Here is a 14,414-nt window from a genome sequence, read left to right on the forward strand (position 1 = left end):
GATCATAGAGAGGTAAGAGTGTTATTCGTTTACTAAATGTAGTCGCACTCTTGATTTACAAACAGCTCACTCGAAATGGATATACCTTTCAAAACTTGCATGGTAGCATCGCAATTTTTAAACACCTTTACGGCCTGAGACAACATGAGCGATTTTTAGGAAACAATTAAAAAATAAAATAAGTATTTCTGTAAAATATTTAATTTCGTACGATTAAAATTTAAATACGACCTCTGTCAGCAAATGGACCTCTGTCAGCAAATGTTATTTAAACATACGATTATATCAACATGTACGACGACAAAGCCAAGCGTTGCAAAAAGTAAATGTTCAATAAAATATGAAATTTCCGTTTCTATGAACTGAGGAAAAAAATTTGGATGAGTGAAGTTTTCATTTAATTTGTAACGTAACGAACATTACATCGACACGTTAAGCAGGAGGCACGACGAAGCTGCTGAAGCTCCTAACAGGAAGGTCCGTGTTGATGAAGCGCGACCCGTCAATGCTGAGGCTGACGCTCTCCACAGCGTCAGACCTGGGAATATGAAAGCATTCGCTGAGCACGTGAAACAAACAATTTTTTTTCGTTTTAAGCATCTGCGTACATCATATACTCTCAAATCGTTGATGGAAGCTGTTACCATTATAACGAAGATACAAATAAAATGACTCACGTGCTGAGCACCACAATGGCCACCGAACCATCAGGTCTTGAGACCGCCGCTGCCTTCAGGGTGCCGCTGACGGCAGTGTCGACGCGGACACTATCGCGGGTGAAGAACTTGCTGACGTGCGCCAGCGCGTAGTGCATCGGCTGCTTGTAGAACTCGTCGGCCGTCTGGCAAAGGGAATTACTTTTCCTGTTAATTCAGGCCGACCATAAATTATAACCCTTGAACTAGGGTGAATTGCCGCATAGAGTTAATGTATTCATTTGCAGTGTATAGGTTATATGTGGCATGTCTGTAGAGCTTCAATTTCGCTAATTAAACCGATGTTAATAACTGCAGGAGTGGCAACATGCTCATTGTGACATGGGAAATTTACAAAAAAGTTAGAAAATGTTTAGACCTCATGAAATAGACGAGATAATTTTAACGCAATGTCGTCAAAAAAGTGATGAGTATTCACCGTTGACATACATTCGAGTACACTGGCTGGTGAACTCAAATTAACCAAGTGGAACGTATCTGTTAGGAGTTGTTTCCTATATGATTCAAATCAGATTAGGGTGGCTTCCAAATTCGCACCAAAAGTCCACTTTTGTTTGTCATGGCAGCATTGTTACTGGGCATTGGGTGTTAAGAGCTCCAATGTTTCGGTAATAGTGCAAAACTCAAAATAATTCCGGGTTGGCAAAGAAAAAAAGGAATTAAAAAAAATTTCTGGCCGAGGTTCCAGGCTAATGTGGCACTATCCTACTTTTCGTCTAGACCTCCTTATAGTTTGGCATGAAAATTTGCCCCAAGAGACCTCGGCCAAGTACATATAATGCGACTAGATTTGATCATCGTTCTATGTATTAGTGATGGCCAACTGTGTGAAAAATCAACCGTGGAAGACGATAGAACGCATGAAATAACTACTGTATTATCCCTGTCAGGATGCTCATCAATTATATATTATTTAACAAAAACACAAATAAAAACAGGGAACAAAGTAAGTTCACCGGTCGAATATACTCCAGCAAATTTGGGAATATCTAAGTTTGTGGATTAATTTTGCAGACAAACTTCATTTCCATTACTTTTTACGAAATCCCGACAGTTGCTATTCAATCGCTACCGAAATGTATATTCAATATAGTCCGTATTCCATATATTTTTTATTTTGAATTATATCCACTTATTTATAATGCAAATTTGATTAATTTAAGCATGACCTCACATACATCATCTCAATGTAGAATCATTGATTTTTGATCCAGCTAAATGCCATAATTGGCTGATCCTACCGGGACACCCTTCTCGTGGAGCCATTACTACCACGTTTTCCCGGCCCTGGCCGGCTGTAAGATAGTTTCTAAATAAGCTTTGACGGGACGCCCCGTAAAATGGCCGTTTATTCCAGCACTGCTCGTTGTGCCGCGACGTATACCGGTCAAATAAGCCGGCTCTAAGCTAGGCTTTAATATTTGCCAGGAACGTTCAGAAATATGACACGGGACAGCGGAGCATTGGCGTGAAGTACTTGAGCAATGAAAGCATCATTAATTTCTACGCAACAACCCGGGTAAAGATCGTGTAACCCATCAATTCAGAGCGTTGTTTACTCCCAAATCGCGAAGCGTCCCACCCTCGTCATTGGTCTTGAAAGCTATAGGGTGTGGATGACATTTATTTGAAAATTTGTTCTATATCATTATGAAATTGTGGAGATTGATATTGGTCCCCATGATTACTGTAATGTGTGATCTATCTCTTTTTGCCGGTACAGTGTGCACAAGTCAGCCTTATCCGAATAAAAAAATAGAAAAAATTGAGAGGGAAAATACGACATAATCGAAATAAATTCTCAAATTTGCAATTGAGTGAGGAAAATTCAGTGGGACTGGGAGATTGGGACACCCTTTGTTTTTTGTGACCTGTTAAAGATAATATTACGAACTTAAATTGTTTTTATATTGCTTAGTCTCATAACCGCATTGACTTCTCTTACCGCATTGACGATCACTTGGGAGTCCAAGGCTCCGCCCGGCCAACATGGACCGCCATTGAGGTCCAGAGCCATGTTCCAGTCCACCCACCCAGTGGAGTAATAGTTCAAGTTCTGCAGTTATGCGAAATGATGAAAATTATCTGAATTTCTTGATCAGGACACGCAAAAGATCCCATCAACATTTTCGTTCAATTTACTGATAAAATAAAATCTCGCTTCAAAGACGTGAAAATGTTGCCAAAAATAATAAGAAAACGGATTTGATTAGAGTTTCACTCACTTCGAGTATGTCGTACAGGTACTGTTCAGCTCTGAGCCAGTCTCCCAGATAAACGCTGTCAGGATTCTCTTGGCGTACGCCTTCAGAACAAAGTTATATAAACTGAACCATTTAGTCGCGATGAAATTGCACGTTACATATCTCACACCCCTGATTGCAACACTGGCAGTATCATTCAACTTGCCGGATTGAAATTGCGATTTGTTATTAATCTACTATCTCTAGTCTAAATTACATAATTCATTAGTACGTGAGTTACATCTACTGAAACAAAATAATGTGCAGAAACCCGATTTAAACTATGCATATTTGAACCCAGACCTGTGCTGGCTTCAGTGTGGAGGAGGAACTTGGTAGGGTCGAGGTCTCGTGTTGCCAGCAGGACTTCAGGACCAATGAAGTCGTCGACATACCAATGAGCCGCAACCCCCGCGATGTACTTACTGCACTCAGGGTCGCTAAGGAGCTTGGAAAAAATTGCGCATACCTTGTAAAATTTAGAATAACTTGATAACCCATGTGAAACTTGCATATAATTTGAATAGTTAAGAAATGGAAATTCATTCATGGTAGCTTTTTATTAGCATAGAATCAATAATTGAGTAGATAGGACGTTCACTCATACCAAGGAATATGTATGCCACATTAAGCGTTTATAAATCATTGAACACATTTTCTCACCGGCATCACGTAATCTGGAAGTTTATCCCTGTTGAAGTCAAAAACCATCAATTTTTTATCAGCGTAACCGGCAGCCTCGAGGGTGGGTCCCAGAAAGTCCCGAATATAGTCCCGCATGTCCTCCGGGAGCCACTTGCATGCGTTTATAGTCCACACCTACGAAAAATTCGAACTTTTTATTAGGTATTACGGTCACCATTCATTGTCTATGAGATTACATGCCGATTACGCGTGTTATGAATTTAAATTTGTCATACTTTCTGCTCCGGATTTTACCGGATACTCTCTGCTCCGGATACTTTCTGCTCCGGAACGCATATTTCAGCAGTGAAAAAAGTTATGAAAGTTCATTAAGTTTCAAAAATCCCTTGAATAATCACTCTCTTTTTATTCAGATCGATATTTTGAATTGCTAGACTTGTCATAAAACTTGATTTGTTAAATATTTTATGCGGAGGAGTTGAACAACTGAAGTATACATATTTAAAAAGGTATATGCAACATGCCCACCGTCTCGTCAGTAAGCGGCTCGTTCTGAGGCGTGAAGCCCCACACGGGCACGCCCGCTGCCTCGTACGCATCAATCCACCTGACGGAGGGGCAATGTGAATAGAGAACGATTAAATTGAAGTTTTGAAGTAATAAAGGAATTTACCAAGTAAAATGTAAATTTATTACATGCTCACAATAACGCATTACTCGAAGTTAGCTTTACAAGTTTCCCAAGTTTATGCCGTGGTTCCAAGTCTCTTGGCCCAACTTACTTAACCATGAAGTTGGCATAGGGCTGCCGCATCGCAGGTAAAAGGTACCCCAGCCCCGTGACTTCCCCGGTACTTTTCATCCAAGCAGGTGGGGACCACGGGGACCCAAGAATAAAAATTTCTGAAGAGCTTATTTCCATTGCACGCAGGATGTTTGGGATCTGAATGGGAATCAAGATTTATTTAGTCGGAAAGAAACGTAAGTTATTTTATTAATTGAACGTGAGGAATATTTCTTTTTGTTTAATTTTGACAAAATGAACTACTTCAAATTTGACTTCATACTCTCTCAATAAATGAACAAACCTTCGCAGTATAATCATGTCTCTATAAATTCATAACGGTAATACTTCGATAAACAATAGATGAAATGAATTCGAGCGTCTATAAGTGTCCCACCTTGGCATCAATATCTTCAGGAGCAAGGGACCAGAATTCGAGAGCGATGTCGCCCTCGACGTCGTCGAGAGAGTAAGGACGCGTTGAGAAGTCAGAACCGCCGATGGTTACTCTGCTCACGGTGAACTCTGCACCCTCGGCAGCAAAGTAAGACCTGCCATACAGGCATCGAACTCTACATTTTTTATTACAATTCGAGTGGGTTGACAACCTATTTTCCGGTTGACAACCTAAGTTTCCCATTTAGGTATCGTAATTACGAATTTAGTATTCAGTACACTAGTATTGTAAGGAATAAGCCTTATGTTCGAGGATTACGTTTTATTGCAGAGCTTCATATGTGTTAGCTGTCTATGGTTTGAGAATAACGGTATTTCAGACATACAACCTCAAGACATTATCGCGAGCAGCATCAGATAAAGTGTTTAAGTTGAGCGCCGCAGAATCTGAGAAGGAAGAACCGAAGCCAATGATGGTCTGGTACTGGTTGGTGGTGTCCACTGTGATTTCGACACCTCCCGCATCTGGAATTTATCAATTCAAATTTGATTTTTGTCTATGATCTCAATGGTTTTACAAAGTCGCATCTCCGTTGTTCAGGCGCAGTACAAATTTAAAAATTTGCAGCCTTGAAAAAAGTTGAAATTCAAATTAAAGGTTTGCACTGAGCAAAACTTTTTTTTGCAACACTATTGAGTAAAAATTGCAAATTTATTTCAAACATAAAAGGCGAGACTCAAACTACCATTTTTGCCTTCAGAAACAGAAACGAGTATGTACAAAATAACTGAAAATTCACTGTAAGAATGAAGTTAGGAGGAAGTTAGGACAGCGAGATAGGTAATTTTTGTGCTTTTAGAGCATTTTCTCATTTATGGAAATAATGCACTATTGTGCTCGTCATGTCCGTCCGTCTGTCTGTCCGTCGGTGACTTCACGTTTTTGTCGACAAGAAAATGCGCTCTCTGTCACTTACTGCAGTGAGTACTGAGTTACATTTTTTATGTGAGCGTCCTCAATTAATGCGAAATTCTTTTCAAAATAAGAACTTGATTACCTGGCGTTGCTTCTATTTCTCCGGTGGTTGGCTCGAGACGCAAGGCGTCCCTGGTGCTGGTGTAGACGGCGTAGGTGCCAGCTGCTGGCACTGTCACCACACCAGCCTCATCACAATAGGTGGCATTGCACACGCACACGAAACTGTCGTGATCGTAATCCCTTCGTGCACACTGACCTGCCCGCACACATCTTGTTCAAACCAGAATTTTCAATATAAAATTACTACCTCAAAGCTTGAAAGAACCAAAGGCAAATGCAAAAGAATTATTTGCAATGATCTATATGGCTGTGCCTGGATAATGTTCCTTTAAATTGATGAATTTCTCAAAATACGTAATCCCCTCAACATAAACCCTGTCATATAATGAAAGTACAATATAGAAGTTACAATTCGAATCTAAAAAGAAATTAGTGTAAAATTAATTGATTTTCCGACCATTAACATGTTGCAAGATTATCACACTTGCAAGCAGCTGCAGCAGTGGCTTCATCATTTCAGTGATGCCGGCAGAGGACAAGCTGATGGGTGCTGCTGTCCTGTTGGAATTTTATACTGTCGCCCGCACCGATGCTCTCAAGGGCAACACCTGAGGCTTTCTCAGGTTAATGTTTTTATCGAACATACGCTGCCTTATCTTGCAGTTACTGCATTTCCCACACAGAGTGAACTTTTTACTGCAAGGAAACATAAAAGTCAATATTCATGAACTAAAACTACCTTGTAAATTCACTCTTAAACTGCTGCATTTGATTCTACTAATAATTACGTTTCTACGAGAGGGGGGATTACTGTAACATGTTTGAGAGGCCCATCTAGTATGGTGTCGCATCAAGACAACCAACTTTCAGTTGGTTGTCTTGAGATTGAGAAACGAGATTCAGATTGTGTCGTTGAAACGCGTAGTTGAGAGCAAGCTTCGCGATTAAGATTGAACATCTAGCTGGAGCGTTAAAGCAAAGTCATTCTGAATTTGCATGTGTTAAAAAATTTAATGTAAGCTCGAATCAATTTACGAAGAAAGCATAAAAAACTTTAAAAATAATTCATTTTGTTACATCTAATCAGAAAATTTATAGGGACGGCGCTGTCTTCATTCGTCGGAGTCCATCAGAAAAGTTCAACGAGAAAAGGGTTCGAAAATATTTAGGGAGACTAGCATAGCAGAGCATAGTGAAGTCGGCGTTGAAGAATATATAGGCCTGATGTGGCCTGTCGCCGATTCTTGTTCTTTTCGGGACTCGTCTATAGGAGAGATCTAAAAACAGGTCCTTCTACCGGATCTTTTCCAAACTGTCAATAGTTTGAAATATTTACTAGATTTCCACCGGGTTCGATATGGTGCTAGGCATTTCAAGTTTGAACATATATTTTTCCATATAATCTGTTCTTGAACGCGTTTATACTCGGAGCGTCAACGATATAATCAGGGAGGCTGTTCCACATGTCGGTGATTCGAAGCGAGAAGAAATGTTGTGTGGATGAGTTGCGACGCAATTTTTTTCAGTTTATAGTCGTGGCCCCTGGTGTTGGTTCTTGTTTCAAATTCTGAATAACTGAATAAGAATGCATAAAATTAAGTATAGAGTTGCTTTTCATGAAAATGTACGAGTTACTTGCCGGTTGTGGTGTTGCTGAGCTACCCTGATTTAGAAACAACACCACATGTAACCACCGTTCACGGCCCGTTAGCCGTGAAATACACGACAGCAGCAGCGATACAGCAATGAGCTGCAAGTGTCATCATGGACTGTGATGACACATCGCCATCATACCGCAGTATGACTATGCCAATCGTCATGCATCGTTTGAAGCTATAGATAGAGCAATATTGGAAAGTGAAGGTTTATATACTCTAGTATTTGGCGTGGGATTTTCTGAGAGTGAATCAGATGTTTCCAATGCATGTGAGTCTGGAATTTCATATCACATTTGTGGTTTTAAGTTTTTACATGTATTACCTCTTCTTATCGTCACTGCATTCATATTAATCCTTTGATTATGATAGCTGTTTGCCAATTAAAATAGATGACATCAGTAACTTTTTACCCAGTTTGAACATATTCCATTACAAAATTCAAATTTAAAAAATTATTTGTTGTTAATTCATAATAATTAGTGAATGAATTGAAAAATGTCTGAACAAGACCTCTAGCAATTTAAGCATCAAATAAAATGATTAGTCAGAGTGAAAAATATATAATAATTCTGACCTCATTTAGTATCAGTTTGATTTGGGATTATAAAACGTCATTTTACATGTATTATTGTACGGTGGGAAAAAGTACTCTGATGATATTGAATGAAATTCCCAAAAAGATGTTTCCTGTTCCAGTTGGAGAAGATGGACAGCCTGATCGAGGCTAAAGAACTTTCCCTTGAGATCAAGGATTAGGAAGGTACGGCACCTGTTTCACCTGGAACTGTGACAACGGCTGAAGATGACTAGTATCTTCATGCAGGTTCAGGTCCCCCAGGCATTCATGCCACCGCTCATAGGGTCATTAATCCTACAATTGAAACATCTTCCGCTATCTTCTAGCATGGACCAAAATTATTGCCACAAATGTCCACAGTTCTTCAGAGAGCTACATCTGCTAAGCTTGCCAAGACCATGATGCTAGGTACTGTAAGCGCATGGAAGCTATATATAACGCCTATAAGCAGACAAATTGTATCTACTGTACCTAGAACTTGCACCACTTCAGGGACTAGAACTAGCAACTGGCAATTCTGATGAGGATAATATTCTCCCAGCGGTTGTGGGGGACTAATCAGAAAATTTATAGGGACGGCGCTGTCTTCATTCGTCGGAGTCCATCAGAAAAGTTCAACGAGAAAAGGGTTCGAAAATATTTAGGGAGAATAACTGAATAAGCCTGCATAAAATTAAGCAGAGATTTGTTTTTCATGAAAATGGACGAGTTATTTGCCGGTTGCCGTGCTGCGGAGCTGATTTAGAAACATCACCATATGTAACCACCGCTCACGGCCCGTTATCCGTGAAATTCACGACATATTCATATTCAAGGAACGGCGAGAGCACGGCCGGGAACAGCAGCAGCGATAAAGCAATGAGCTGCAAGTGAAATCATGGACTGTGGAGACAAAGCCATCATTCCGCAGTATGACTTTGCCAATCGCCATGCATCGTTTGAAGCAATAGATAGAGCAATATTGGAAAGCGAATTAAGGTTTATAAACTCTAGCGTTTGGCGTGCGGATTTTCTGAGAGTGAATCAGATGTTTCCAATGCAGGTGAGTCTAGAATTTCATATCATTATTATTAAAATAGTTGACAAGAGTAACTTTTTGCCCAGTTTGAACGTATTCCATTACAACATCCAATTTAAAAAATTATTTGTAGTTATTTGATAATAATTAGTGAATTATTTGAAAATTTTCCGAACAAGTCCTCTAGCTATTCAAGCATCAAAAAAATGATTGGTCAGTGTGAAAAATGTATAATAATTCTGACCTCATTTAGTGATTTGGGATTAAAAAACGTCATTTTACATGAATTATTGTACGGTGGGAAAAAGTACTCTGATAATATTGAATGAAATTCCCAAAAAGATTAAAACATGTTTCCTGTTCCAGTTGGAGAAGATGGACAGCCTGAAGAGGCTCAAGAAATTTGCCTTAAGATCAAGGATTAGGATGATACTGCACCTGTTTCACCTGGAACTGCGACAACGGCTGAAGATCGACGACTGCATGGTATCTTCATGCAGATTTAGGTCCCTCAGGCATTCATGCCACCGCTCATAGGGTCATTAATCCTACAATCGAAACATCTTCCGCTATCTTCCAGCATGGACCAAAATTATTGGTATATTGCCACAAATCTCCACACTTCTTCAGAAAGCTACATCTGCCAAGTTTACCAAAACCATGATGCTAGGTACTGTAAGCGTAAGGAAGCTGTATACCGCATACAAACAGAAGACAATTTGCATCTGCAGTACCTATAGAACTTGAACCCCTTCAGGGACTAGAACTTGCACCCCTACAAGGACTAGAACTTTCACCCCTAATGAGGATAATATGTGCACCCCTTGAGAGCCTAATGCAGAGACTGTGCTGATAAAATTTCATCTGTGAATGGGAATTACTCCAATACAGAGACCATGAGACAAACTATAACTGAAATGCAACAATAAAACATTGTGCAAGTCAACTTCAGCTGTAAGTGTGACAAAAAATGCTTCTGGTGTAACGTACACTCGGAAAAGAAAAAGGCGAAGCGATGGCCATAAGCACACCATGGTGAATGATTTGATAACTGGGACATATTAACCTATGTCAATGTCTCATTGGGTAATACCGAACGTATAGCATCTAATGCTGAAAAATTGGCAGCATTCTTTTNATGATACTAGAATTCTGAGTCGAAACATAATTTGTAATGAAATACTTATGTGAGATTATTAGCTTACATTCAAATAAAGTCTTCATGACGGATTCCGATGGAAAGAGCTGTGCCTCACGTTGATGAATTGAACATCATGTCAGTTTACATTTTTACTAAATTTTTGGTTATTTTCCTGAGAACTTTTGGCATCGTAAATTTTTGGCTATGCTGATGTTTACTGCCTTAATTTCTTTTTCTAATAATTCAATTCAATTTCTCCCTATAATGTTCGAAATGTTGATTTGATGATGTCTTTAGAGGATGCGATTTCTTTTATCTGAATAAATATTGCTTTCATTCCTCTTAGCCTGAATTATATATAAAAAAATTCACCTCTTTGACGGCTCACTGGACACCTTACCTGGATTTCCGAGCTAACTATATTATGTTAATTTGTAACTTTGCACTAGTATTATGTGCATCATGTGTCAAAAGGGCGACTAAGTTGTTTTATTTTCACTAGCCCATTTTCTGACTGTTTTCTGTAAGTAGAATACTCTCACTGCCTTATCGGAATTAAAAAAGTATGATATCTGTTAAGTTTGTAATGTAATGACCAGAGAATTCATTGATTTAAATTTTCAGGATTGAAAAATATTCTTCAGATGACGTTGGTTGATAAAAATGCAGGTTCAAGGAAGTAATTTAATTTATTAACGACGTTTCGAATGTGACAACATTGATTTCCAAGTTATAGGAAGCATTGAATACTGAAATTTAGGCAGAAATAAATAAAGAAATAAATGAATAAATCGCACCAGACTATAAGTCTCAAATATTACAATTGAGCAACTTCATCTCAAGATCCGTGATGGATTCAACAGGCTCCGTGACACCCTTGACAACTCCCACGTTCTGTACTGGAGGAGCCCACCAGCATCTTCATCGTGCAGTGACCCGACAAATCCGACCGACGGTAGCTGAAGCCCTCATCTCTACGGATTGGACTCCATCTACTCATAACTCTCATAACTACCGGATTTTCTGAACCTTGAAACTGTTTCGGAATTATTTTCACGGTTTCAAATTTTCGTGTTATATCATATTTACGTGCATCATGCATTTATTTCCGCCTAAATTTCTGTATTCAATGCTTCCTGTAACTTGAAAATGAATGTTGTTACATTCGAAACGTCGTTAATAAATTAAATTACTTCCTTGAACCTGCATTTAGATCAACCAACGTCATCTGAAGAATATTGTTATATCATGAAAATTTAAATCAATAAATTCTCTGGTCATTACCCACCCGTGTTTACACAAGCTTATTCTGCCATCTTATACTAATATCTGTTAAGTTTGCACTAGTTGCAATTGCGCCATTATGTGCCAAAGAGGAACTATGAATAGTTTAGTTTTACTTGTCCATTTTCTAATGTTCTATATAAAGTGAGGACTCCCGCGGCCTGGTCGGAATTAAAAAAGTATGCTATCTGTTAAGTTCGTACATGTATCAATAACTGCGCTATTATGTGATAAAGAGAAGTATAAGAATAATTTTATTTACTAGTCTATTTTCATCTCTTTGCCATATTGCTGTATTACACCAGTAATTACATCACAATTAGGAATTATTTAATGTCTTCATACCTGTTCCAAAAGGAGTCACTGCTATTGATAATCACAACATTGGCTTAACTTACTAGAAAGCATCACATACGTTTCTATGACTTTGAATACATTATATACAAATAGCTTTTTCGTCGAGTAGTCAATGATTCTCATGAATTGGCTACATGTGTGAATCCAACAAATTTTTTTTTTAAAAAAGGCCTCCCACACTACCCATTCCAACAAAAGGATTTATTAATTTTATTAATTAAAAACAGGGAATGGTTTCATGTCAATGATCAGGGCCCCGACCTTAACGCCTCTGATGGTGGCCTACACACACCTCCCATTAGAAAATGGGAAAACCGTTAAACCATCTGGTCTCTTACCATCCCCTCTGTCCACTCCAACGGGTTCAAGGCATGAAGGAACGCCAGCGCTCTTTTCCAACAAATTCGACACTGACAATTTACTTTGCATAAGCTGCCATAATTATAATATATATTGTGTATTTTCAAGGAAAATTCATGATAAATAATTTTAATAAAATAGCGATGCAATTTTCTTCTGTGATTGCCCTGCAACATGTTGAAATGAAGATTGTTCTTACATAACGGAAGGTATGCAACAGAAATAGGTCTTCTGTTTAATATTTGCCGAAATTCCAGACATTAAACATTTTTCAATGCTGTCAGTATGCTATCTGTTAAATTAGTATCATATGGCAGACTTTACTTGTTTATACACGTGCGATGTAGCACGTATCTGTTAAGTTTGCACTAGTTTCAATTGCGCCTTTATGTGCCAAAGAGGAACTATTGTTGGGAAACCTGGCTACTTGAAACTTCCTACGAAGAAGCAGAGCTACTCTGTCTATATAAGACAAAGGTGCAGCTCTCGAATGAGCTGTCTTAAGGCTGTTTATGGTTTTTCTCATTGAGAACCGCCCGAGCTTCAGAGCGCGCTTATCCAAGTTTGCTGCCGTGACTCGTGAGGGCTGACTATCTTACGTCTGGCCGGCGTGGTGCCACAGGAATGTGAGAGCGCAGGCCTGTCCCGCTGCCCCACTATACCCTTTCCCTAGCGCACATGCCATCAATGAACTTTGATTACTACCAGCAAACTCTCTGCTATTTACAGTGCGACGTCAAGGAAATGAAAAATAATACATTATGATATGCTGTTAATTTCAACATTTTTTTCCATTTTATTCATGACAAATAGACTATTTTCAAACAGTTATATTCTCATCTCCATTATATATATATATATATGCATCACATTCAATCATTTCCATGACATTTAATTTATAGAGTAAAAATTTCTGAATGAAAGATATATTGCCACTTGACTATTAATCATTTATTCTAGACCATGTCAATATTATAGACACGTCAAGGGAAGGTTGCAGAGACACGACAAAGAAATTATAACTTTTACTGGTAATTAGGATCCATCAAACTACAGAGATAGTAATTAAGACTTTACAGAGACCAAAAGTTTACTCATAACGACAGCGATGGCTGTCGCTGGCATAACAACAGCAAAGTGCATCAATGTATGCACTCTGTCAGCCCAGTCCGAAAAGAGGGTCTGGGGTGGAGTACGGCAGCATGCATGGGGGTGGAGACAGAAGGGGAAGTAGTTAAACCGCAGTAGGGGTTTTCGGAGGGGGTAGGTTTTAGGTGGAAATATTGGAAATATTGTGAGGCTCTTTGGAGGCTTGCTCGACACAATGACCCGTATAACGAATATTCAACATCTACACAGTTTCGGATATACGCTTCTATCCCCGTCACCAGCAAAGTAACTGTCCTTCAAACCATGTGTTTTCTAGACTCGTAGAAAATCCCTACGCGAGGATGTCTGCTTCCATTCATGACGGGTGACATGCCAGTTTAGACTACCGGCATAGACTCTGGGAGCTTTTTTTACGCTGAGCATACGCACAGACAGCGCAAAATCGAGTACGTACGCTCATGAATAGAATTTTTTCTGAGCGATAGCCAACTATTGCTGCAAGTCTCGAGGGAGTTGAGTAGTTATGCCTATATGATCGCTTATGCCAGGCACCATCTGCAGTAACTAATATCTTGGGGATACCATTTGTATCAGCTCTATTTTTTCGAATGACCAATTTTTTTCTTCTTGAGTCGCGACTTTCATGCTTTTGAAAGCTGTTTCAATCCACTTGTCACTGACAAGTCGCTCGTGTTTGTGAAATGTGTTTTGAATGACGAAAGGAACGCTAAGAGATCCTAAAAATTCTGAAGCTTGTGATCTCCCGATGCCTATTGTTTCTCTTGTCAGCGAAACGAATGTTGTCGCAAGTGTTCTCGCACACGAACTAACAATGGAAGTTCGTAATTTAAACGGTCTAGCTCTTTAATTAACACCAATCAGCCGGGAGGGTAAGGAGGCTGTACCTCTACCCCCAAGGAAGAGGGTAGACGTGGACAATGCCACTACACGCGAGCTGATCTATGAGCGTCAAGGAAGGTATCGCAAGAACGGGACGACACTTGTAACATGCTCAGAGCCAGCTTCCAAAGAAAATGGGAAATCTATGATTTAGGAGTAATGGAAAAGTATTTTGTTAGAAAATTT

General features: G+C 39.2%; 1 protein-coding gene across 1 annotated transcript; it reads right to left on the reverse strand.

Annotated features, from left to right (window-relative positions):
• Nucleotides 1-357: 357 nt before the first annotated feature.
• On the reverse strand, nt 358-6,338 carry LOC108666701 (putative glucosylceramidase 3). Its single transcript, XM_018153617.2, has 12 exons — nt 6,281-6,338; nt 5,843-6,019; nt 5,174-5,309; nt 4,786-4,939; nt 4,387-4,547; nt 4,133-4,211; nt 3,623-3,778; nt 3,263-3,407; nt 2,942-3,021; nt 2,662-2,772; nt 678-841; nt 358-538 (listed from the first exon to the last, which is right to left on the reverse strand). The coding sequence occupies exons 1-12, from the start codon at nt 6,336-6,338 to the stop codon at nt 433-435; spliced, it is 1,527 nt and encodes a 508-aa protein (XP_018009106.2). The 3' UTR covers nt 358-432.
• Between the last annotated feature and the right edge of the window lie 8,076 nt (nt 6,339-14,414).

This window comes from Hyalella azteca, unplaced genomic scaffold, assembly GCF_000764305.2.
Source record: "Hyalella azteca isolate HAZT.00-mixed unplaced genomic scaffold, Hazt_2.0.2 contig10952, whole genome shotgun sequence".
Classification (NCBI taxonomy): Eukaryota; Metazoa; Arthropoda; class Malacostraca; order Amphipoda; family Hyalellidae; genus Hyalella; species Hyalella azteca.

Coding starts and splice junctions, on each gene's coding strand:
- LOC108666701 (XM_018153617.2), bottom strand. CDS start 6,338: ATGATGAAGCCACTGCTGCAGCTGCTTGCAAGTGTGATAATCTTGCAA. Junction 4,212..4,386: donor TATGCCAACTTCATGGTTAA/GTAAGTTGGGCC, acceptor CCCCTCCGTCAG/GTGGATTGATGCGTACGAGG. Junction 3,779..4,132: donor AGCCGCTTACTGACGAGACG/GTGGGCATGTTG, acceptor AATTTTTCGTAG/GTGTGGACTATAAACGCATG.